The sequence below is a fragment of the Hemicordylus capensis genome, chromosome 2 (assembly GCF_027244095.1).
Source record: "Hemicordylus capensis ecotype Gifberg chromosome 2, rHemCap1.1.pri, whole genome shotgun sequence".
Classification (NCBI taxonomy): Eukaryota; Metazoa; Chordata; class Lepidosauria; order Squamata; family Cordylidae; genus Hemicordylus; species Hemicordylus capensis.
Genome location: NC_069658.1, coordinates 283,053,788 through 283,080,259, shown reverse-complemented (window position 1 = coordinate 283,080,259; position 26,472 = coordinate 283,053,788). Strand labels below are relative to the sequence as shown.

Sequence of the window (26,472 nt, the reverse complement as noted above, 5' to 3'; positions counted from 1 at the left end):
AGCTATTTAAATCAGAGTTGTGTCTTGAAGCTAAAGGGGGAAGATTTAACACCTGAGTGATGAAACTTTAAGAAGCCATCTTGGTAGCATTGGATAAAATCATTGTGATTTGCTCTTAAGGATCAGAAATGTAAGTTAATTCCTGATTTAAAGCCTGAAAGTTTAAAATTCCTGGTAGACTGATCTAGATAATCACAAAGTCAAGCAGAAGGTTATGGCCCTGTGCCAAAGATACTATTTCCCATCACTAATTTGCAGTCATATTCTCACATCCAGAAGAGTGAATAGCTGACATGCCCCGCAGGCTTATGAAGGCAGTGCAAGAGCTCTGTCCTCACAAGAATCTAACTGCACTTGAGGTTTGCTTCACAGCTGCAGCAAAGACGGGGAGAGTGAAGTGATCTTTGCTTATTTCCGCTCCCTATAAAACCTCTTTTCATGTTCAGGAATATGTTTGTGGGGCCATACAGAAGATGGAAGATACCATAATTCTCCTAGAATGGGCTCTCTTCCCCAAAGGCTCATTGACTGAAGGGAGCAGTTTACACCAACATTTGATTCCTCCTCCTCCTACAGGACTGGCTTGCTTCCCCATGCCATCTCCTGCTTCAAGAGCCTGGCCATCCACTATTTATTTATTTAGTACATTTATATACCACCCCATACAAAAATGTCCCTGGCTGGTTCTCAATATAAAACATTAACATAATTAAAGCAATTTAAAATACAATAAGAACTCTAAAACCAAACTTTAAAACTATAAACTAAAAGCCTGACTAAACAGGTATGTTTTTAGGTCCTTTTAAAAAACATTAGAGAAGGGGAAACTAATTTTGTTGGGAAGTGTTTTCCAGAGTCCTGGGGCAACTCTAGAAAACACTACCCTTTGACTCTCCTCCTTGGCTTCCTTCATCTTTCTGTTTAAATAGCCCCACCCTCCACCTTATTCTTGCAAAAAGACATGCTCCACTTTGACTCTTGTGCGAGCCTGATGTCTCTTCCCCAGTCATTGTCCTCCTGGTTCAGCACGTATTCTGACTTTGTTAGCACAGGCGATGAGATCCATGGGCTCCATCATAGTGGTTGTCAGGGACCAAGCGAAGGGTGAGTTTGGCATGCTGTCAAGGAGTAGGGGCTGCTACTCCTTGACAGCATGCCAAACTCACCCTTCACTTGGGTGAAAGATGGGAAAGATGATTTAAAAGTAAAAGAAGTTTGCTGCAATACATATGTTGCCATCATGCATCCATACCATGTCGCAAGCTTGGTACAAAGTCATTGTGCATGGTCAGCATGCTAAGTGGAGCCTCCACATCCACAGGCAGTATTTCTCAGATATAGGAAGGCCATGTTCAAAAACAGAATTCTAGGTTCCCATGAGGCAGCGTACCTCTGGTGTTCAAAGGCAGTCCTCTACTACCTTATGTGACCTTAAAGGTCCCTAGCCACTGCTTCACAGATCCATTTATCACCCTGCCACTGCCTTACATTCCTTTGTAAGTCTTCTGGCCACTGCACTCTGCCTCTGCACCCCCTTGCTTGTACAGACCCCTGCCATTCTGCTGCCATCTCAGTGGAGGGAGAAAACTAAAAAGGAAAAGGGAGCAGAAGGGAAGATTTAACTCTAGAAGTATAGATTTCTAGACTCCTAGATTTCTTTATCAAGTAGCTACATTCAGAACAAGGAAGCCACTCTCCAGATCTCATCAGCCCTTACCCTTCCCAACTCTGAAAGAGCAAAATTGCTGATCTGAGCCCTTAGTTGATTTTACCTTGCTATTGCGAGGACTTCAGAGGCCAATAACTCAGGAAATAGTAAACAGAGGTGTTTTTGTTTTTACAAAACACAGAACTATGCTCCAGTGTATATCTGAATTAAAACACACACATACACTTAAAGGGACCCTAAAAAGGGACTCTGTTCTCACAACCAGAGGCTTCTGGATAGGAGGAGATTGACCCAGGATTCTGTGGTCATCTGGGGCACTGAGAGTCCTCCTGACCAGCTCCAAGCCCAGGTAGCCCAGACCTACTACCCAGGTTAAAAATAAGGTAGGAAGAAAACAGTTCTTCCCCTACCTCTGAGTCTGGTCATCTATACCTGTGCTTTGTTTTAAAGTGTTCCCAGGAGCCAGCAGCCATAGATTTGCATGGAAGACAAGGCCAAGGAGAGGAGAGCTGTTGCTGTATTGACACAGCTGCATCTCTACTGCTTGTGCAGTGCATTGTAGGATAGCTGGAGGACCCAGCTCTTGATCCCCGCTATATGGAGCTCATGGCTGCAGCGTTTATGTAGCTGCAACGCCATGAGCAGGCTTTGACTTCCTGGGAGCAGAAAGGTAGGATCCCACCTTTCCTCCAGCCCACACCTGTTTGGTCATGACAACAAGCTCAAGGTATGTTATTTTATGGCAGAAGGGCATAGCCAAAAGTTCTCGGTATGCACATGGCCGGGGCACCAGCAGTATGAACCTGGGGTTAAAATTTAAAGGCGTTAAAATTTAAATGTCAGTATCTCAGCCATTTTTCAACTAATCTGCACCAAATTTGCAGGTGTGGTTCTTCTTATCACCTGGTTGATATGTTCTTATGGACAAGAGATTTCTGATTTATTGCCAATAAAATGTTCAGGGTTTATAATGAGGCAATGTTCAAACTACACCCTATCTTGATATACTGGCAATACTGTGCCAGTATAATCTCTTTGATGTGCTGATACTGTATGTGGTTTTCTTTTCATCCAGCCAACAACCTGGATGGCTTTCAGAGGGGTTTGGATAACTTCATGGAGGAGAGGTCTATCATCAGCTAGTAGCTGGAGGGCTAAAAGCCACCTCCAGCCTCAAAGGCAGGGTGCCTCTGAGTTCCAGTTGCAAGGGAATAACAGCAGGAGAGAGGGCATGCCCTCAACTCCTGCCTGTGGCTCCCAGTGGCATCTGGTGGATCACTGTGTGAAACAGGATGCTGGACTAGATGGGCCTTAGGCCTGATCCAGCAGGGCTGTCTTATGTTCCCCAAGATACAGTGAGAAAGAGAAAGCCAATGAAAACTGTACTATTAAAAGTGATATGTAAAGGCTTAACTGTCATGGAAATGTTCTTTGTATGGAATGACCATAACTAGAGAACTAGAGAACTTCCATGACTCAAAACAAGTGAACAAATAATCAGTAATGATTGAAAAAAATAGCATTGTGGAATTGTGTGTTTGTGTTTCCAGTTGATTTTTCATTGGCATTTGTTTTCTATTCATTTAATTCCTTAGTGAGGCCGTTGGGAAGCATAGTGCTGCCATGCTTAAAAGTGACAGACTTTTCTCTCTGTTGGTTTAATCAGTGTATCTTCTGACCCATAACAAAAGCTCCCTAAAGACATTTGAAGTCAAAATATTCAGCATTTGTGGACTGACAGTTCATTATCTAGTGTTAACCTAGTTGATAGATACGTTATCCTTCTCATTTTTTGTTTAGAAGACAATGGGTCATATACAATACACAATGGTACATGGTTGTGTGAAATATACTATATTGCCTCCTGTTTGAAAGTGTTTTTGTTATTTTCATGTCCAAATGGAAAATTCCCGTTGCAGTTAAACTTTCATGTACAGTACAGAGCTAAATTTCTTTAGTACAAAAATGCTCCACAGTACAGCTCTGGGCTTACTTCAGTTATGAAATACATTTTTTGCTTTGAAACACGTAGTCCATTTTTCATTAACTCTTGTTAGATGCTTCAGTGACTAATGTTACACCTACAAAAACATGTAATAGTCACAGCACCAATCTAACTTACAGAGGACAACATTTTATTTTATTTTATTTTATTTTATTTTATTTTATTTTATTTTATATTAGACACCAGGAAAGGGTTTGACAGATGTAGAAAGTTTGAGGTTGGGAGACTGAACCGTTAGAGTAGTTCAAGAAAAGCTTTACAGAAGAAGCAATGTTTGAAAGAGGATTTGTGTCAGAAAGAGGAAGGCTTCTTGATCTTAAGGAACAGCTAAGAATGGGGAAGCTCAATTCCACTGAGAGAATTTTCTCTTTCAGCAGGTATTCCCCCATATAGAATTATAGCAACAAGCCATATGACAAACTTCTGAAATTCCTAGAGGTTATTCTCACAAGCAGCCAAGACAGGTCTAAGGCAGCCAAGCCTGAGCTTGGCTGCCCATGAGAAGTGCCGGGGGCCGTGCGGCTCTCGGCCGCAGACCTGGCTATGAAGCCTGGCTGTTAAAAGAGGTTAAGGGAGCAAGTGCTCCCTTAACGCTTGCTGCTTTCATCCAGTGCTGAGATACTGAGGGGCTCCCATTAGGGATGTGCACGAGCTGTTTGTTCACTCCTTTGCAGGGTGGGGAGGGGGATCTTTAAGTTTTGTGTAAGGAGCTCCTTACCTGCTTTTCCCCTGCCAGCGCTCATTTTAGAAACAGCCAGGCAGGGCTCCTGTAGCGTTGCTTCCTGCAGCCCCACACAGCATTGGCACGTACATGGCCGGTGCATGTGCTCCCCGGCCATATGCAGGCTGGTGCTGGGCTGGGCTGGGCTGCAGGAAGCAGCACTGCAGTCCCGCACGGCTGTTTCTAATATGAGCGCCAATGGGGGGAGCAGGTAAGGAACTCCTTGAGCCGGCTTGAATGCCAGAGTTTGGGGACCAGTTTGGCGCTTTAAAAAAGGAAATGCTGAACAGGCTCGTGCTCATCCCTAGTGCCCGCCTGTCACTGTGGGGATACCCACAGCACACTTGCATGGTGCATTGTGGGATTTCCTGGAGCTGGGACAACACATCCCAGCCCCCACAACTCTGTCCTGCTTGGGGCAGCAGTGGATTGTATGGGCGTGCAAATAAGTAATAAATTATTAGTCATTAATAAGTGATTAGACCAGCAATGGGGACCCAGTTGTCTGTGAGAGAGGTAAGCTTCTGTAACCTTCCTTTCCGCCCACCCTCCCGCCCGGGTACCTGATGGTGAGAAAGGACCCCTAGACTACATTCTGCTGCAAAGCACAATGCAATGTGTGGTTAAAACTGCAAATGTGAAATGGAATTATATTGCCTCAGATACTAGAAGCCAAATATTGCTGCAACTGACGACAGCATTAAGATTCCCATCGGATAGTGGGTTACATTCAGACTGGTGTTAAGGTAAGCGTCATTGTGCAAAGAAAGGAACCTCTGTCCCTGACTAGTTCTTGCAGTAGTGGATGGTGTTGCTTACCCTTGAATATGTCCTGGAGATGGTCTTCCGCTTCTGGTTGTGCATCACTGCAATACGCAAACCACCTGAAAGTGTGTATCTTCTCACATTATGCTAGTGCATAACTAGTCTGGATTTAGGCCATTTAATCAGTGCTTGGGTTTAGTATCATCAACCAGTTTTGGTATCATTCTATGAACAATACATGGAAATACAGTACCGAGGTTCAGCCGGAACTAAGGGGTAGGGAATTTGTTTTCATTGACACAGGCATGCATGTGTTTAAATAATAACCTGCCACCAGTAGCTTCAGAGGGCAAGATCCAGACAAAGTTAATCATGGCAAAGGATATTGACCATCTGGCTATGACTAACTTAAGTCCCATTAGGCTCAATGGGACTTAGTCATGAATAAGTGACTGGTCTGGATCCTGCCCAGAGTATTTGCAGATACACATAGAACACCCCAGTATGTTAGGAATGTTATCAATTGGTTTCACTTACTACCAGATGAAAGAAAATTGGCTAGATCCTGGGAAAGACCTGGCAGTCTCAAATGTGAGGAGATAATTATATTATTGATCTTTTAAAGATTATTGTTCTTGGAATGAGAATTTTGCAAAGGCTGCCCCTAGATTGTAACCAATGAGGTAGAACAAATCCATCTCAACTGACTCATGACAGGGCTTTATTGAATTGCATATTCATCTCTTGTGTGAAATTAAAAGCAGGGGGTCTGTGTTACAGAGTGCTACACACATCTTTTCTTAATTTAGCATTGTAAGTCTTTGCACAATTAACAGTGTGGTGAGAAGAGAAATAATTGTTTGTGTGTGTGTGTGTTTTCAACATGCAACCCCTCATAAATAACTCAGAAATCAATATGCATCCTTGGAGAATTATGGCCCCCCCCCCGCTCTTCCCCATCCCAGCGGTGGTGCATGCAATTCAGGGTGGCCTTCACTTATTTCCCTATGAATAGGAGGTTGGGGATACCTAGAGGCATACCAGGGATTATTATTTTTTTTAAAGAAAATGTTTAACTATAGCCACTGGGACTGGAATCATTATTTCCAATGCCCTAATGTGAATTTCAATAAGACACCAGTCCGTGAAGCTCCTTGCTTGATTTGACAGTTTAAAGGATCACTTAGTTAATTAGGAAATGACATGGTGCCTTTGCATCCCCTAGCTGTGCCTTGCCTTCTGCCTCCTCTTCTCATTTTCCATTCTTTGACATGCTAGATGACATCATTACTGGTGGTTTCACTTGTTAATCACACCATCAACTGAGAATATTTCAAGAATTAATTAAACTGTGATTTCTAGTAAGACTTGTCTTCTCAGATTCAAAATGAAAACACAGGCATCCATGTTTTACATAAGCTTTTAGCTGCATATAATTTACTTTGGGTTATTTAAAACAACAATAACAACAGCCTTCCTTGATCATTCAGATATGATGGCTGCCTTTTCAATCTCCTGCACTTCAGTTCTGTCGCCATTGTTGTTCCACTGCATGTTGCCTTATGAATGAAAGAGTGTGTTACCTACAAGGCAAACAAGCATCTCTCTTGACTAGTACCTCTGTGATATGGTACATTAGCTGCACTGTATAATGTTCATGATACTTAGCCCCATCCTTGTAGAGATTGCTGAAAAGCATTTCAGTACATATCTATGTATCATGGAAGAACAAACTTGGTTCATGGTTTAACACTAAAGCAGTATCTTTCAACCTGATAATGGGAGGGACCGCAGAAATTCCTCAAAAGACTTTTGTTGTATGTATTAAATTCTCATTCACTTTTGATGTTTACAAAAATCCATACCATAACAGAAGTGGGTTATAGAAGGTTTAAAAAGTGTGTATACCAGCAGATAATCATAGACAGTTGATGTGAAGAAACAATGAGAAATGCATTCACTATCTACCCTGGACAATAAGGCTACAAATGAAAAGGCTCTTCAACAGATCCTGGGCAATCACATCTGTCAAGATGGATGATCATTGGGAAAATTTTGTGGATAAAAGCATTACTTTACTTAGAAACGGTCCCTTCCTTGGTATCTACATCTTTATATCATGTTGTTAGAAGGCTGTGGACAGACAAGGCAGAACAGAATTTGGTGGAATTACTTATCCCAAAGTTTTTTGAGTTTTAAGGAGTGGGATATTCCAAGAGTAGGGTAATCTCAACAGGATGGCAAGTGACAACTTCCTTAAGGCTTGGAAAGTCTGTGTAATACGCATTACAGTCCATCTGTTTCAGGCCTGATCCCAGCGGTACACATGCACAGGCAAAACCAAGCTGGGCTTCCTTAGCCTATTTTTGCTTGAGCGTATGAATAGCTTCATTGTGGAGCAGTCCCGACTTTACATAATCCGGGCTACCTTTGAGGTAGCATCCCAGTGCACCCTTAGTGTCAATGGAGGTTTGTACACCATGTAGCCCACTGTGCATAAACAGCGTTTTTAAAATGTTCATGAGGGGGAAAGGGAACTTTATAGCTCATTGGCATTTCTGGTGAGATATCATCTCTTTTTCTGTTTCCATTAAAAAATATTCAGACATCTGAAGTCTAGTAATTTCTTGTCCAGAGTCCTATGATATCAAGTTTCATTTGCAATCTCTTTAAGTTAGTCACCTTAAAGACATTTAAAGGTAAGACTTCTAAAGTTAATAGATGTATAAATCCTTGTATCAAACTGGCTAATATTAAGTGCAATCTAGTGGGTATCATGCTAAATGACTGCCATTCTCCTTGACCCTGGGCAATGGTCCCATCACTATGCTTCCAAGTGACATAATGCTCAGTCTTTGCAACTGATAGGTGTGTGCTCAAGAAAATAATAGTCAATCCTATCCATTTTAAAGACTGAGCATTGGACCAGGTGATCTCTACAGCATTTATGTTCACAATGCAGCTGCCTTTAAACAATTTTTTTAAACAGACCTTCACTTAAAAATAACATAGGAGCTCTGCCTAAAGCAGTATTTCACAGCAGAAGAAACAAGTAACTTCAAGCATCATGACATGCAAATGCTATAGGTAAAGCTGGTTGGCAGCTGCCTCAATCCTAATTATATATAGTACATAGCTGCACTGCAGTAAAGGTAAAGTGTGCCATCGAGTCAGTGTTGACTCCTGGCAACCACAGAGCCAGGAGAATACATTGGTAGAATACAGGAAGGGGTTACCATTGCCTCTTCCCACGCAGTGTGAAATGATGCCTTTCAGCATCTTCCTGTATCGCTGCTCTTTCTCATAGTCTGGGATAAATCTAAATTAAGATAAGCACCTGGCTATCAAACAAAACTTAGCTACATTATATTATATCATTCTGATCCGTTAAAAGGTAATTAAGATAAAAGGAATCAGAACTCCCTGGATGGCAACTTATAAAAGGTGTTATATATTTATGCCGCAGATCTCGATACATAGCTGCACTCGCACTTTGAGCAGCATGAAATGCAGGATCTGCACATGCATTTGCCGGTGGCAAGTACATCTTTTAATCTGGTGAATACAATTGTGGCTAGTGCAATGTACGAGTTGGGTAAGAGCCCATCTCTGACCTTGTTCTTGGCTTTGGAAACACTGGGAAGCAGTGAGATTTTTTGCTGCTTGTGTGTGCCTCCAAAGCACAGCTGCGGGCATGAGCCACCCCATCCCACCCCATTCCCCAGACTCAGGAGAAGGATGAAAAGCTTGCCTGTGCAGGTGCTCTGCGCTTTTGGAAGAACTCAGAAGCAATGACTTCTGTGCACCTCTGAAGCCAAGTGCAGCTACAGGCACAAGACTCCCGCCTGTTTCCTCCTGAGGCTGGGAAATGGGCTTGCACCTGAAATTGCACTAAACTTTGTGGAGTGCTCCAAGCAGCAAAAGTTCTCCCTGCTTCCTTGTGCCTCCAAAGCCCAGAATGACCTTTGTGATGGGACCTTTCCCTTGAGTCAGGGTCATTGGGGTCCCAAATGTGTAGCCAATGTAGCTAAAACAACTTTTTATTTGAGACAAGGGGCAGGTCTGCCTTGTGCCTGCCTGTTGCTTTCCACTTCCAATAACTTAATACCGACAAAGATGAAAGTTTGAAGCTACATGGCTGGCTCTGAGGTGACCAAATTGTCTTTACAACACTACATAGGTGAATCCTAGTGGTTGTGGAAATAAATTTGGAAGAAAGATGGTCTGGCAGCTGTAAGAGAAACATTTTCATTCAAAATGCTATCATTTCTGAGTTCATCTCATAGTTTTATGGAGAAACACTATAATACAATGTATAAGCAATAATTGGCAGCAGTCCTCGTGAACACAACTATTGCAGAAAATTGAATATATTTGTTGCACCCTTTCAGTATATGGTAAATTTCCAAAATCAGTGTCTAATGCAGGGCTGCTCAGTGTCAGCCTGCCAGCTGCTTTTGGACTACAAGTCCCATCATCCCCAGACACAATGGGCAATGGTCAGTGAAGATGGAAGTTGTAGTTGAACATCTGCACGAGGGCTGAAGCTGTGCAGCCCTGCTCTAAAGTATTACTCTGGGATAATATGTTAGAGAACTGGTGTGGCACTATCACTGGAGTATTGGTTATGGAGTGCATTTCAGTCGCTGGCCATTTATGAAATTCACCTGGTGGCTGTGGGAAAGTCACTAACTCTCACTCAAAGAGATGCTATGAAGATAAAATGAGATGTGCAAACCACTGTGAGCTTCTCAAAGAAAGGGCAGCAACAAATGCAACAAAGTAAATAAAAGGAAGTGGGACAGAAGAAATAGGCCCCTACAACATAAACAATAATTTTCGTAGCCTTGGTTTCACCAGGAATAATTGTTGCCATCAAAACTGAACAATTTATATGCCATGCTTTCAAAGAGTAGATGGAGCTTCCAAGTTCAGACTACCCTGTCCCAAATCTATAGACATGAAAAGAAATTCATACCTTCCCTTAGCTCTCATAATGCTATGTCTGTCTTGCAGGATTTTCCATTTTTATTATGTGTGGCTTCCATCAGGATAGGGCATTGTCAACGGACTGTCCCTGGAATGTGTAGCTAAGCTATGACTGGCTGGCATGCTCCCAGATTGGTGTTCAATGGGGTTTTCCAAAATAAAAATAAAAATAAAAAAATCAACAAGCATTCTCCAATTGCCCACACAGGCAATACTGGAATAGCATTCTTGTCTTCAAATGATCAGTGTGACATGCTGCAAATTTGTGTGGGTGTGCAGCTGTGCAATAAGCAATTAAAATAAGAACTATGCCACCACACAAAGAGATGAGAGGTTTGCCAATGTATGGTAGCTTTTTTCTTTTACTGGTGAGAGGACAGACAGGAAAGGGGAGGGAGTCCAAGATGGTAAAGACCTTGACCGTATATAGCAGTTTAGATGACTGGGTTATCAGAAATCTGGATAACTTCAGATTTCTCTTTACAGCTATTGGGGTTATTCACACGACTGGACGGGCAGTGGGGTAGTCTAGTCCAACTCACCTCCCCTCACCCCAGGTGATAACATAAATGTTGCTGGGAGACCAGACCATGCTCCCAGACAATCCACACTGTGTTATACAGTGCAGCGCTCCAGCAGTCAGGACAATGTGTCCCAGCCTGTGGATATCCCACAATGCACCATGCCACAAGCATGGTGCATTGACGAGATCCCATGGGAGATGGGCGCTCTAGGAGCCCGCCTCTGTATCCACTCGGCCTGAACCCAGCTCGAGTGAATACACAGTCCCAAAGCCGGGGTTAATGGCGCACTTGTGCCCTTAACCCCGGCTAAAAGCCTGGATAAAAAATTGGCCTAGGGAGTGGCGCAGAGAGGTGTGCTTGAGAGCAGACCCTCTAATACCTGGCTGCATTTCAAAACAGATGTTTTGCAGGGAGGACTGCTTGGCTCATCAATATCTGAAAGGAACCCCCTCTGCTAAGAGAGAGAACAGCTCCTCTGCACTTTAGCCCGGCCATTACAATAGCTTCCAGGCAGGAAAGATGGAGAATCCTCCACAGTCCTAAGCCTTGATCCAGTGTGCTGTGGAGTGGAATTTTGTGTTACATGCAAAACTTCTCTGTCCATTAAAAAATGCACTAATTGAACATACATACATATTAAATATGTATGTATTTATTACATTTATGTATTTATTAAATTTATAAACTACTATTTCACGAAGTTTCCAAAGCATGTGATATGGTTTTGCTTTGTTTTGCTTTGTTTTGCTTTGCTTTGCTTTGTTTTGTTTTGTTATAGAACTGTATTGTGAGTGGACTTGGTGGGGGGTGGGAGGTATTAAAGACTCCTGGGACTCTATTTAGCATGCTGCACCTCACTGATTAGGACATTTCAGGTGGAGATACCACATCAAGTTAGATTTTAAGCTTCCTTGTCCTAGTTTAATTTCCTTTTGAGTGGAAATAGGTCTCTATTCTTGTCACCGGGTGACAAGGGGTTGTGTTGGCAAGAGACTAGCAACAGTGATGCTGGTCTGGTGTCATGGAGATGTTTTGATCAAATGTAAATCCAATCAGGATTATATAGAATAGAAAGTATGAAGAATTGCATGGTAGATAATACACAAAATTTTAAGTCCAGGATGGCATTTGTGACATTCACAACTGCAGGACAAGAAATTAGCAGCTTCAACTTCTTCAACAGAGTGCCCACAGTCTGGAACATTCTGGACGTAAGACAATCCTCTGTTTTAAAGGTTATACCTGTATTTAACCAAAAGGAAGAGGACTCTGAATTTAAAATTACCTCCTGATTTCTAACATCAAAGAACTTGGGGAGAAGCCTAGTCTTAGATTCAGATAAATAGGTAGTAGACTATCAATGGGGCAATCATTTGTTAGTCCCAAGCATTTTGATCTGATGCACTTCCTCCCACAGAAAACCTGAAGTATACTGTGCTCATCTATCCATGCTTGTTAGGTTTCCCTTTGATTCACAGGCTCAAAGGCCAAGATCAAGATGTCCCAGGCAAACTGTCACTTTACATCTTGTCTTCAGTAAAATTGGGGAAGTTGGAGCAGTTGTTCTTGTTATCTTGCAGAAAGTGCACTCTGATTAAATTTGAAGACCTTTGTTCTTCGGGCAGCTAGACCAGCTAACTTCTTACTGAGCAAAGATAGTACTTTCATCCCAGCGACTGGTAGTATGTTGGTTTTAGGTTTCTGTTTGTAGTTCAAGGACCAAAATGTGGCCCCTAACGAAAATCTCTAGAACTAGTTTATTAATAATAAGGGACTACACCACTATGATGAAAAAGCTCTGTGGCCTAACTGCTCAGGACCTAATATCTTCCCAATAGAGGGCAGTGGTGTCATATTAGCTTATGATGGGAACAGAGAATTACTTCATTTGCAACAACAGCATTTCCCCCCTTAAATGTAGATAACTTGTTCAGCATGAAAAATCAACACGTTACTGGCATTTAAAGTAACATAAGACATCCACATCCATGTAGTGCCAGGTGTCCTATGTTTTGCAAGGCCTATCTTATTTTAGTCCTTAATTCTACAACATCACAGCTTATATGAACATAGTGGAAATCTTGTATTGCAGCAAACCCAGTTCCTAAGGAGCTTATGGTCCTAGCCACATAAAGTATTATTTACTGTATTTCAGCAAAATCCTCTTGTTTTATTATTTTCCAAAGTTATTTGTTTCAAAGTTCTGCCTTAATTTTTTTTTAAAAATCTAAGCTTCTAAACTACACCAAACTTATTGCATTTCTACAAAATCATGCAAATGATTATAGAGCTGGGTTCTTTATGAACTGCCTTTCAGAACATCAAGGAAATGATGTTCTAAACATAAGCTCTAATTCTGATCATAATTTACATGGTCATAATTACTGATCTCTATAGCATGTAGGGTGGAGTACTTTAGAATAACAAATTTGAAAGATGGATTTCCATTACATTTTACTGAAAGAAGGTATAATTCACATACAGTACAGTTTTGAGATAGAAAGAATATTACAAGGTTGTTTCTCTCATATTATTTAGTGAAAGTGTTCTTATAAAGTGGCCCTTGTGGTAACACTGCAAGTTATGATAAGCTGGGGAGAACAAACTAGTTTTCTCTCCATTCATTAATTTATTAATTCATTCATATTTTTCCCCAAGACATGGCAATATGCAATTGTACCATGTTGGCTTTTAATTTCATCTTGTGAACAGACCTTTCCATCTCAAAATGATTGTGTGAACCACCCTTCAGTTGGCCTTATAGACTGGAGAAATGGAGCTGTAGGAAGCCTCATTGCAAAAGGCTGGGAATAGGAGGCTGGCAGTAGATGAACATCCATAGAGCAGACACAATAATAAGAAGCATAAGGCTACTCATGTCAAATGCAGAACTACATAAGAACAGCCCTGCCAGATCAGGCCCAAGACCCATCTCGTCCAGCATCCTGTTTCACACAGTGGCCCAGCAGATAACACTGGGGAGCCCAGAAGCAAGAGGTGAGGGCATGCCCTCTCTCCTGCTGTTACTCCCCTGCAACTGGTACTCAGAGGCATCCTGCCTTTGAGGCTGGAGGTGGCCTAGAGCCCTCCGACTAGTAGCCAATGATAGACCTCTCCTCCATGAAGTTATCCAAACTCCTCTTAAACCCATCCAGGTTGTTGGCTGTCACCACATCTTGTGGCAGAGAATTCCATAAGTTGATTATGTGTAGTGTGAAAAAGTACTTCCATTGGTTGGTCCTAAATTTCCTGGCAATCAATTTCATGGGATGACCCTTGATTTTAGTGTTATGTGAGAGGAAGAAGAATTTCTCTCTATCCACTTTCTCCACGCCATGCAGGATTTTATAGTCCTCTATCATGACTCCCCACAGTCGTCTTTTTTCTAAACTAAATAGCCCCAGGTGTTGTAGCCTTGCCTCATAAGAAAGGTGCTCTAGGCCCCTGATCATCTTGGTTGCCCTCTTCTGCACCTTTTCCAGTTCTACAATGTCCTTTTTTAGATGTGGTGACCAGAATTGTATGCAGTACTCCAGGTGTGGCTGCACCATAGTTTTGTAAAAGGGCATTTTAATATTAGACGTTTTATTTTCAATCCTGTTCCTAACAATCTCTAGCATGGAATTGGCCTTTTTCACAGCTGCCGCACATTGAGTCGACACTTTCAACGAGCTGTCCCCCACGACCCCAAGATCCCTTTCCTGGTCAATCACCGAAAGCTCAGATCCCATTAACATATACTTGAAGTTGGGGGGTTTCGTCCCAATGTACATCACTTTACACTTGCTCTGAGCTGCATTTGCCATTTTGTTGCCCACTCACCCAATTTGGAGAGATCCCTTTGGAGCTCCTCACAATATGTTTTGGATTTCACTACCCAACAGATTTTGGTATCATCTGCAAATTTGGCCACCTCGCTGCTTATCCATACTTCTAGATCATTTATGAATAAATTAAAAAGCACTGTTCCCAGTACAGATCCCTGGGGGACCCCACTTCTTCCTTCCCTCCATTGTGAAAACTCTCCATTTAAATTTAAACTAAATGATATTCACATTTGCTGGAGAGAGCCTAAAACACAGCTGCTCAACTTTGACCCTCCAGGAGATGTTGCCCTACAACTCCCATAATCGCTGGCTATTGGTCACTGTGTCTGGGGCTTATGGGAGGTGTAATTCCAAACCACTTGGGGACCTAAGTTGAGCAGGCCTCACCTAGAGCAAAAGCATTCCCATTTCCCTGTTGGTGAATATGATTCAAAATGTGCCATGCAAATTAAAGGGAACAGGAACGAACATGATTGGTACATTAATATCTAATACTAGCATGGCAAAAACAGCACAATGAGGACAAAGGAATAATTTGAAGAAGCCACGGCTGTTGGGACAAGTGGGACACTTTACTAGTAACTTGTGGGTGAAATAGAAAATTACAGTCAGCAGTGGAGGCCATAGAGGTCATGACCTAGAACTGGATAAACTGGCATTAGAAGTATATTAATAGAATTTGTTCTTGGACCATTTTTCTTGTATTTTGGCACTGGCTCCAAGTATTCATAAGGCACAAGCTCAGCCTACACAAACAACAAAGTCTCCAAATCTCTTATTCTTAAGAGCCAAACACTTTTGATAGTCATAAGAGCTTTATGATATTGGGAAAGTCCTTATAAATAGCTCTATTGAAAGCAGAATACATTCTCCACATGGATTTCTAGTCACTACAGGGCTGATTAAGCTGACCCAGTTACTGTACTGGATTTTTAAAAATTTTGAAGGCTAATAATAATAATAATGATGATATCATCTATATCTATCTATCTATCTATCTATCTATCTATACAGAGAGAGAGAGAGAGAGAGAGAGAGAGAGAGAGAGAGAGAGATTCTATATATTATTTTCTGTACCAACAAGTATTATTGTTGAAAACAAACATCCTTCCTTTCATTCTCTTTCCAGCAATGGTCATCATCAGTATACCACATCCAGCATACATAAATGGTAAAATGTATTACAAAGGAGCAGCTGCTTTCTCTCTCATCTTGCCTTCCTTTCATATGAGTCTTTTAAAATATGCAAAATGGAGGGAAGTTAATGAAACTATTGATACATTAAGCAAAATATAATTTCATTGCAACCAGCCTCCATGGGGACCTGGAATAGGTGCTGCTAAGAAAACACATAATAATCTAGCTCAATACAACAAATAAATGTTGGTCAAAGTAATAGTTGAATCCACACAAAAAAAGAGTGAGAGGGAGGGAGGTACAGAGAGAAACATCCTCAAATTCATAAAAGGGCTTTTTGCTGAGTGTCAGACTAACTCCACTTCTCAGCCAAGTGGACTGTTTATACCATGTGATCTTTGATACTGCACAGGTTATTAAATATTTATTTACAAGAACTTGGAAAGCCAACTTTTATAGATATATTTTCCCATTTGAGTTTATGGAGTATTTTTAAAAGATAGAATAGTTTTTTATCTACCCCAGACTGCTGTTGAATTGCTTCAGGTACCTTTTATTTTGTTCCATGGAACAAGTACTGATAAAATAAACTGATGGATTATTTCAGTTGCAGCTGAGAGCTATCACCCATATCCTCCTGATCCCTACTTTAGCTTAGCAGATGTTTCAGTTTCTAGTGCAGCCAGGAAAATCTGGTTCTTCATGCTTTTACACATTGTGCACACCACCCTGCTGATGTCACCAGTGCAGAATGTGGCCATTGAAGAGTCAGATTCCATTCACTCTTCTCAAAGGACAATGGGACGCACAGGGCAGAGCTTGGTAGACAAGACTCATGGACAAAACTTCCAGCTACAGGGAAATGTGACCCATGCAACCTGAGCATGTGCCCCACTGAGTACAGTGTAGCTTACTTCCAAGCTGGCATGCATAACATTGCAGCCGGAGAATGTGATGTTCCAGGCACCTTCCGGGATCAGTTTTCCCAAAGTGGTCTCCCAAGTTATTTACCAAAGATATCCTGAGGTCACGACAAAATTTCTTCTCAGTTTGCCCTCTGCAGTATTCTTCTATGCCTGATATACCAGTATGTTCAAAAGATAAAATCCTTTAGAGGAATGAACATGAAAAATAACATGTGTTAACTCAGAGACATATCTGCTATGCATAAATTCTAACATTGCCATGTTGTCTCTGAAGTGAAGGCTGGAAGTCTAATCAATGGAGCGGGGAGTGGGGGAGTGGTCATAATTTAGTCTCTGGATAGGGCAACAATCCTTAGACATAAATTCCCGAATAATGCAGAAGCTAACAGTGGAGCTATTCACACAACCAGGCGAGTGGGGAAGCGGTCATGCAGGCAATTGGCTGAGCAGTCCTTCCCTTCCCCACAGACAAGCCAACGATCCCTACTGGGAGTGCTCCCACACAAACCATCTCCAGTGGCTGGGACAAAGCCTAGTACAGTGCATAGGGGGATTCCCCAGGGGACGGGCACTCTAGGCGCCCATCTCTGTGTCAGCGCAGAATTGCTGACTCACAATCCCAGAGCCTGGGTTAACGGAGAACTTGCTCCATTAACCCTGGCTGAAAGCCAGTCTGGAAAGCTGCGTTTAGCACTGCGGCAGCACAGTGGTCCACGTGGATCCAAGCCTGGGCTTGGCTGCTCGTGAGAACAGGCTCAGTGACTATTTATTAGTGCTCAAACAGACTGTGTTAGAAGCAAGTCTTGCTGTGCTATAACAACAGCTTCCCAACTTTCTCTGAAGCCAATATAGATAATGCACTTGTGAAAGGAGAGGGACTATGCAGAAGTGGCCTTTCATCATATTTCCTGTCTTTCTTCTGCAAGCCCTGACACTGTTCTTTGTAATGCAGAGAGCCAGAGGAACCAGTACAGTTCTCTCTCCCTGTACCTTCTGGCAGCGAACTCTGAGATCTGTTTTTTGGCTCAGTGATGATATATACTGGTAAAGGTGGGTGGCTAATTTGTACCTTCTTCTAACTTTGTACACTAGAGAGGTCCAGTTCACATTTCCTTTGGTTTGAGGTAATACACTGTGTCCATTCGAAAAGCATCTTCCTGTGGCTATCAGATAATTCACCACTGACAGTGAGTATGTAAAGCTGGCCATCGGGTATCTATCAGCACTATTGTGAGCAACGGTGGACACCTGTTACTAAACTGTATTTCCAGTGTTTTTCAACTGGACGTTATGATTATGGGATCCCTGAATACAGGGACGGTGATCCTGTCCTTCACAAAGGTTCTGTAGTAGGAAAAGCCAAACACTACAGAAGGAACATCTTCAGGAATGATGATTCAATTTACTACAGAATTACTGAAGCAAGTTTGGGAGTTTTGGGGTTGTCTTTGTCTTTCTCACCAGAAGTAAAGACTATTTACTTCAAACTACTTTTAATTGTTGGGAATTACCAAAGTTGTGTAATTCAGTAACACATAAAACTAGCCCTTGGTGTAATGTACAGGTGAAACTCGGAAAATTAGAATATCGTGCAAAAGTCCATTAATTTCAGTAATGCAAATTAAAAGGTGAAACTGATATATGAGACAGACGCATTACATGCAAAGCGAGATATGTCAAGCCTTAATTTGTTATAATTGTGATGATCATGGCGTACAGCTCATGAAAACCCCAAATCCACAATCTCAGAAAATTAGAATATTACATGGAACCAAGAAGACAAGGATTGAAGAATAGAACAATATCGGACCTCTGAAAAGTATAAGCATGCATATGTATTCAGTACTTGGTTTGGGCCCCTTTTGCAGCAATTACTGCCTCAATGCGGCGTGGCATGGATGCTATCAGCCTGTGGCACTGCTGAGGTATTATGGAAGACCAGGATGCTTCATTAGCGGCCTTCAGCAATTCTGCATTGTTTGGTCTCATGTCTCTCATCCTTCTCTTGGCAATGCCCCATAGATTCTCTATGGGGTCAGGTCAGGCGAGTTTGCTGGCCAATCAAGCACAGTACACTGTATACTTTTCAGAGGTCCGATATTGTTCTATTCTTCAATCCTTGTCTTCTTGGTTCCATGTAATATTCTAATTTTCTGAGATTGTGGATTTGGGGTTTTCATGAGCTGTACGCCATGATCATCACAATTATAACAAATTAAGGCTTGACTTATCTTGCTTTGCATGTAATGCGTCTGTCTCATATATCAGTTTCACCTTTTAATTTGCATTACTGAAATTAATGGACTTTTGCACAATATTCTGATTTTCCGAGTTTCACCTGTAGTGTCGGGTCCTGGCCAAACTGGCCAACCCATTACAAACTAACCGAGTCCATTACAGACTCTCTGTGAAATTGTATCCTTACTATGAAGATTGGGGGAGGGTTTTTCCTTAAACAGTCTTGTAATTATGTTACATCATCAAATTTGTAATAAAGATTTCACTGCAAGCTCACAGGGTAGATCCCTACTGACTCATTTGCTTTTGATCTTCGCTCCTAATATGCTTTCCCCCATCAATAGTTTATTAAACAAATGTTGTTTATATGATAACAATAAATAATAATAATGTTCCAAACTCTTATCATAACCCACCTACGTCCCAGGTGCTGAATAAGCACAGAATTTAGATAAGAGATCACATTGAAGGAGTCAAAAGCTGCAATCCTAAACACACTTACTGTGGAGTAAACCCATAAAGCACAGTGGTATTTACTTCTGAAGAGACATGCTTAGGATTAAACTGTAAGTAGACACTAGTGCACTGGCAGTATTCCCCACCCACTGTTGTTCGATGATGTTAGCTGTTCTTCATTACTGGTCAGTGTAATTCAAGACTGGTTGTTTCCAGGTAGTAAAAACAGAGCAGTGACTTCCTTCTTGTTCGAATATTCTTGACACATATTTATCGTACCATGTACTTTACCTATTAAAATCTTAAAGCAGCTATAGCATCCATAAAGCTGTGAAGTGTGTCTGCTGTATAGTCTGCAGAAGACTTTGCAGTATGTTCAACAGATTATAGACCTCCAGTTTAGCATATGCATGAGCATTGATAGATCACAAAATACTATTAATGGGTGCTGTAATGGTGTTTAACTATTTTGATGTCAGGTGGGATTTATGTCTGAAGAACCATATTATTGTGAGCTTCTCTGGCACTTCTGCAACTTAATTAAAATAAGTTGCAGCATGAGTCCAATTGCTACACTAGAGCTGCTCAATATGTACATATTCTCACACTAGATTCCCATTTAGTTGAGACGAAATTCTTTTAAATATTTTAAGGGGTGTTTTATTTAACTTTGCTGCACTGTTTAATGTTGCTTGTAATAGTTTTGTTTCAGCAGCAGATTCGTTTTGGTGATGACTTATATTTAAAATGTATTTGTAATCTGCTTAAATATGCTAAGAATTATCCTTAGGGACCACAGTAAAATGCAGTCATGTTTATTTGTAATTGCTACAAAATGGTTTACAGAATTGTTAGTGTCTTTTATTATGCCCTGCTACTGAAGTGCTTGCTTGTTAATTAGAGAAATTTCAGCTGTCATAGGCAGCAATTATAGCTTCCATATCACTGTCTGTTATGAATAGTCAATGAGAGCTGATTAATATGCATGAGTAGCAGTATATAGTGTGTGCATTGGACTAAAGCTGTAGAGGGAGTGTTGTGTACTGTGCGTGGAGGAGGGAGAGCATTAAGGAAGAAGGCAGAGTTCCTTGCCAGTGCTCAGAGCATCACCAATGTGAATCATTCCAGTTTTGTCTGACTACTTTAGTGTGCCAACGGGGATATCTGCATGCATGCTTGCTAACGACAACTTCGCGGATTCTACCAGTGAATAAGGAAGACAGTTTTCTTAAACATGGGATGCAGCTTGTGCTCTCTGCAGAAGCAAGAGGAACAGTACAAATTATTGTATGAAGTTTGCCAGGTAAAGCTGCTTGCTTTAAATTCTTAACTGTTACCTTAGCCTAGTGACAATTGGTTGTGTGGTGTTTTTACAAATAGAAAAAGGAATAGATAAGGGACCTTTAGAGTTGAATATATCAAATGGGTTATTAACTTATTTGACTGAGGTTTCTGGTTGCTTTTGTGATGTGCCTTCCAACACAACAAGCTTAGAGCTTTAATTATGCGTTAAAATGCATCAATCATGTATCAAAGAAGCTTTCATAGCCCAAACCAATGGACCCAGAGACAACTGTCCCCAGATTGCTAAAGTACATCTCAGCCAGGGTCAGATCTTGGTCATGCACTCTTTGAACAAGTTAAGAGAGACATATGGGTGATGACGGATGTGGCGAAAAGGTTGATTTCTTGTTTACCAATAGTTCTGTGGTGTTTCTTTCAAGAGGATACATGCACTAAGTTACCTCAGCAAGTAATTCACTATTTCTTGAAATACTTTGATTCAAGTTTAACTCTATGAATTTGTTGCTTCTGTCAGATGTAAAAATCTTTTGCTAACTAGTAATTATCTTCTGTATACACACTTGAACATTCCAAAGTTTTCTACCTACAAAGTGCAGATAAACAAACCTTTTAGAAATAATAATTTCTAAAAATTGGCTTAGACAGCAGTGCCTATTTAAGTTGGTTCTGAAATATACTGATCATCTTAAATCACTTGTGATAAAAATCTGAGATAGAGATAAGATAACAATAGTTTAAAAAGAAAATATAGAATTTGGTAAAATAAAAGATGGAAATATGTTTTACCTTTTCTTCATCAAAGTAAATCTGCACTTTTTATATTCCCTGAAATGCCTGAATGGAGAAGAGATATTTGAATGCTCATTTAAATATCCAAGTGTGTATGTATGTGTGTGTACATACATACATACATAATAAATGTGTATATAGTGATTCTGAGTATACAAAATGCTTTAAAGATGTGTAAAAACACATAATGTTTGGCATCAATATTGTATCTGTTGATAAATGTAAACATGATATCTATCTATCTATCTATCTATCTATCTATCTATCTATCTATCTATCTATCTATCTATCTATCTTTGCCAGCAGAGGGTGTTGCATATCACAGAGAAAGGTGATGTAGTCTTTGTTGTAGAACTACTCATGTCACTTGCAACATAGTGAATAAAATGTTCCCTGTGTTCTGTGCTGGGAGAAACAGAATTATATCGTAAACACCCATTTCAAACTATTTCTCCTACACGACCTAGAGGCCATTACTCCATAGGAAACTTTGTAGTACAAATGAAAAGGCATGTCTGTTGTCATGATTGTTTTATGTCTAGCTCTCTTGCGAAACAATTATCTTGTGTGTTGGGATAGGACTTTTTAAAAGAGCTAGGTAGCAAGATATTCGGGCATCAACACACATTGAAAACTAGCTTTTTATGGTGCCCCACACCAAAGAAACTTGATGTCATTACTGTCTATATGAACCTTCTTATGATGATTAGCTGGTATTGTCATACAATGTTTCCTTATGTTCATGCTGAAAGGATTATGAAGACTATTAATGACTTATGTGTGCAGCACCCAGAACAAGCCAATAAGGATTTCTGAATGTCGTTAACTTTTTTGGCAGCTAGGAAGTTTTAAGAATGCTCATAGGGTGTCAAAGAGAAAAAGGTGGCTCTTCATTATATTGTGACATCACTAATGGAACTCCATTCTTTAAAACAGACACAATTTTAATGAAGACCATCCAACTGGATACTTGGAAGGCCTGGAGAAACCCCAGGTGCACAGTATTCAATTCAAATTATTATTATTATTATTATTAATTCAATTTCTATATCGCCCTTCCAAAAATGGCTCAGGGCAGTTTACATAGAGAAATAATAAATAAATAAATAAATAAATGAGATGGTTTCCTGTCCCCGAAGGGCTCACAATCTGAAAATAAACATAAGTCAGACACCAGCAACAGTCACTGGAGGTACTGTGCTGGGGATGGATAGGGCCAGTTACTCTCCCCCTGCTAAATAAAGAGAATCGCCACGTTAAAAGGTGCCTCTTTGCCTGCAGTAGTTAGCAGGGGTTATCTCATTTACTCCCAGTTTCAAAGTTCAAAGTGCCAACACTTTTGGTCATATGTTTGGTCTGGTCTTTCCAGAAAAGAGTTCCAATTATATTTCTATGAGGAGCTGCTAACAGTAACTGCTTGATGGGACAAGGGGATCAATCAAGAATTATGTTTAGGGAATAAACATATTTATTTTTGCATAGGTATGCTCAGCCATATCTTGACAAACACAGATTTTCTGTGTAATATTTATTATTTGAGTGAATTTCATTCCTTATTTTAGGTCATGAACAGCTTGATGATCCATGACCCAGTTAAACTGTAGTACTTGGATTTCAGCCAGTTTACAGCCTGAACTCAAAGCCAGCTGTGTTGAAGTACTAGGATTAAGCCAATGGCAGCTAGGTCCTGTTGATCAGCTTTAGCAGCACAAGTGGAAGTCTGTGTAGCGGCAGTTGAAGGAGCACATGCCACATGGGGCAGTGATGTCCTGATCCATCATGTTTTGTCATATTACATCCCGTTACTATTAAGAAACAGCAACATAGAGTTGCTCTAAGGCTCTTTATGGACCCCTTTGTTACCATCTAAAGGTAACAAAGGCCACATTAGCCTTAGCATGGAAGTGCTAGAAAGGGGGAAAGGAAGGACTCTGATGCAGTGACACCAATGGCTGGTACTTTAGCAGCACTTGGGATCAAATTCTTGTGCCAGATTTTGTTCCATGTATGTCCAGTGTGCTCACACTCACATATACCCACTCAGACATGCTTCATTGATAAATTCTGCTGCTATCTTGACACAGCAGCTTATATGGTGAAGCTGTTAGACCCTGAAATAGGAGTCCTCCATTTTAAAATGAACCATAATAGGATTGCATAGCTGTGTGTGTGTGTGTGTGTGTGTGTGTGTGTGTGTGTGTGTGTATAAGTAACCCATGTGCTTGCAGCAGAGTAGGAGCTGTTTCTCTTGATGTAAACCCATATAAAAAATCTATCATGGAACCATGACCAAATGACAGTCAGGTATTAAAGGCCTCACAGTTAATCCCATCAACATTGTTCTAGTATGCTTACACATCCTGTAGCCACATGAGATCACACCAAAGGGCTTTCAGACTACTGTGAGTGAGTATGAAGAAGGCCTAAATCCTCTCCATATTCTCAAAGAAAGTTTCTCTAATAGACATAAAGATATTGGCTGATATATTGCACATGGCAACGCCAGGGTGTTTTTCACACTGGGCTTTTAAAGCCCTTTAGCTCACATCTTCTCCGGAATGGAGGGTGTTCATTCACATATCGAAGTCCCTGAAAACTGTCAGGGAGCACTTCACACACAATTCAGTTTTTCGCTAGAGGTTAGAGTGTAACCCGATTTATATCCAGGGTGAAAAAATCAACTTTTTGCATTGATTTTTTGGGACAACTTTTAAAAAGCCAAATTTTGGGTTACGGCCCATTTGACTCACGAGTATACCCCTGAGGTTCTGGCCACCCTAGTTTACAGTAAAGCCTAGCAGAAAACTTGTAGTAAAGCCTGCTGAGTAAAGAACTCCCAGGGTTCCTGACCCACTGGGGCCGCTATACACATGAAATTCAGTCCCAGTGGTGTTGTGCAAGATCACATTTGCACAACTATTAGAACAGTCCACTTCCATTGGAGCAGCACGTTCAAGTACACTCTTGCATAATAGTGCCAGGGCTAGCTTTCACATGTGCAACAACCCTGGCAGGGTTGACCATTATTGGGACATTTGGCTTTCAGCTGTACAGTTGATTTTTGTACAGTGATCTGTACATTGGGCTTTTACAAACTCCTCATAATAGGAAACTCACAGAGGGCCAAGTACATGAGGATCCCTTCTTCATCTATCGGTAATTCAGGAGTTCCTTATACTGAGACTTTTGGAACATTGCCTTCAATTTCCTTTTCAAGTGACATGGAAGGAGCAACCATGAAAGAATTACACTTAATTTACATATATCTGAAAGCAAATAATACATGCATGTGCATGCACTTTTTATTTATGTGGCATGCTTGCATTTTGCTGTCTGGTATCACAAATTGTACCATGGGAAGCTGGCCAAGGGAAATACCTGAAAATATATTGTTCTAGTACTCATCCCAGAGGGACTGTTTCAGAACTTCCACATCCGCTGAGCAGCTTTTGCTATAATTTTACTGGATTTTAAAACTTATCTCCTTAGCCCCTTGGGGCTTTCAAACCAGCTTGCAAAGGTTTCTCAGAATAAAATCACAATGAGGTCTAGGATGAGGAACAGAACTTGGTTTCATGTGCTAGGAAGATTTTCCTGCCTTGGTTTTATTTTATTTTATTATTTTATTTTATTTTATTTTTTATTATCCTGCCCCTCCAGAACCATACTTTTTGAGACAGTGACCATTTGAGTTCATTCTTTGGTTGCTGCTGCTGCCACAAATATTTATATACTGCTTTTCAATCAAAGTTCTCAGAGTGGTTTACAAATAAAAATAAATAATGCATAATTAATTAAGATGGAACCCTGTCCCCAAAGGGCTCACAATCTAAAAAGAAACATAAGACAGATACCAGCGACAGCCTCTTGAGGGATGCTACACTGGGATTTGATAAGGTCAGTTGCTCTGTATCTGATTTAAGAAAATCGCCACTTTAAAAGGTGTCTCTTTGCTCTGTTAGCAGAGCCCTACCTTCCAGGTAGTAGCTCCTACTGAGGACTTCTGAGGCAGGGGAATGGAATTAATTGCTAGAATTCGCTCATCCCTTGATGGAGACAAGACTTCCTTAGGATTGGTCACCCGAGACCTACATGTCTATGGTTAGGAGAACGTACTGAAGTAATGACAATGGTATCTTTGGAGGCTTATCTTCTAGTTTTTAGGTTTGTGAGTTGAAACATAAAATGACTAGTGGTTCTTTTAAATTACACAAAGTTGAATAGCTGCCTTTATAATGAACACAGGGTGACTCTAATTCATTTTGAAGGAATGCTAGAAAACCATAAGACCTCCCATTTATCTTCACCATTATAAAATAATTGGCTGGGGCCTTCATGTCTGAACAGGTACTTTTCAAAATGTGGCTTGGAAGATGTGCTTAAATTCCATTATAATAAAACGTGTCTACGAAAGCCAAGCCAGGTCTTGGCTGATTGTCAGAACCACCAGGAGTCATGTGGCTCCCAGTGACAAACCCGCTTCCAAAGCCCACCTTTGAAATGAGGTCAAGGGAGCAAGCTCTCCCTCAGCCCCAGGTTTTTTTATCGTCTGCCAGCCCTCACGGATCATGAGAAAGGACTCAGAGTCTTGACTGTGTCCATACAGTAGTCCTTATGATTTGTTTCCCTAGTTCCTGAATTGTAAAGATCTTATAGAAAGCAATGTGAGGAGTGTTACTGTAGCCAATAAAAAGAAAAACCCTATTCTGTACTCTTGTAGGCAACATCATAAAATGATAGTATCCGTTTGTCTGTCTCTATCTGTCCACCTACCTGTCTCTAGATGGACAGTACAAACCATAAACTATTTTTATAGAAAACAGTCTACTGAATTTATTGATTGTATCCATACTTGGTGGGAGAAAAAATGTTACAGAGTAAATTGACATACCCATGTTCAGGTTGTCAAATATTCATAAGGATCAATAGGAATGGAATTTACTTTCTCCCACCCCAGTCCCTATTTTAAGCCCATCACGAGTAGCGTCTGATACTGGCCTTTGCAGAGCAGGATTCTCATATAGACATACCCATCTCATAGACATCTCATAGAGACATGACCCAGTAGACCTATTTAGATATTGAGGCTATTCTCACGACCAGCAAAAATCAGGCTAGGAG

At 40.9% G+C, this 26,472-nt stretch overlaps 1 protein-coding gene across 3 annotated transcripts in view; it reads left to right on the top strand.

Annotated features, from left to right (window-relative positions):
- The window catches only part of PDZRN3 (PDZ domain containing ring finger 3), a 294,968-nt gene that overhangs the window by 185,602 nt on the left and 82,894 nt on the right, over positions 1-26,472 (top strand). Inside the window, exon 1 of one of the 3 annotated variants that reach the window (XM_053296545.1) lies at positions 20,292-20,560. The exons of the other annotated variants lie outside the window; for them this stretch is intronic. Coding sequence (XP_053152520.1) covers positions 20,492-20,560 — 69 coding nt within the window. The 5' untranslated portion in view covers positions 20,292-20,491. Of the gene's footprint in view, positions 1-20,291; positions 20,561-26,472 lie in introns of those variants that run through there. 3 annotated transcript variants of the gene reach the window in all.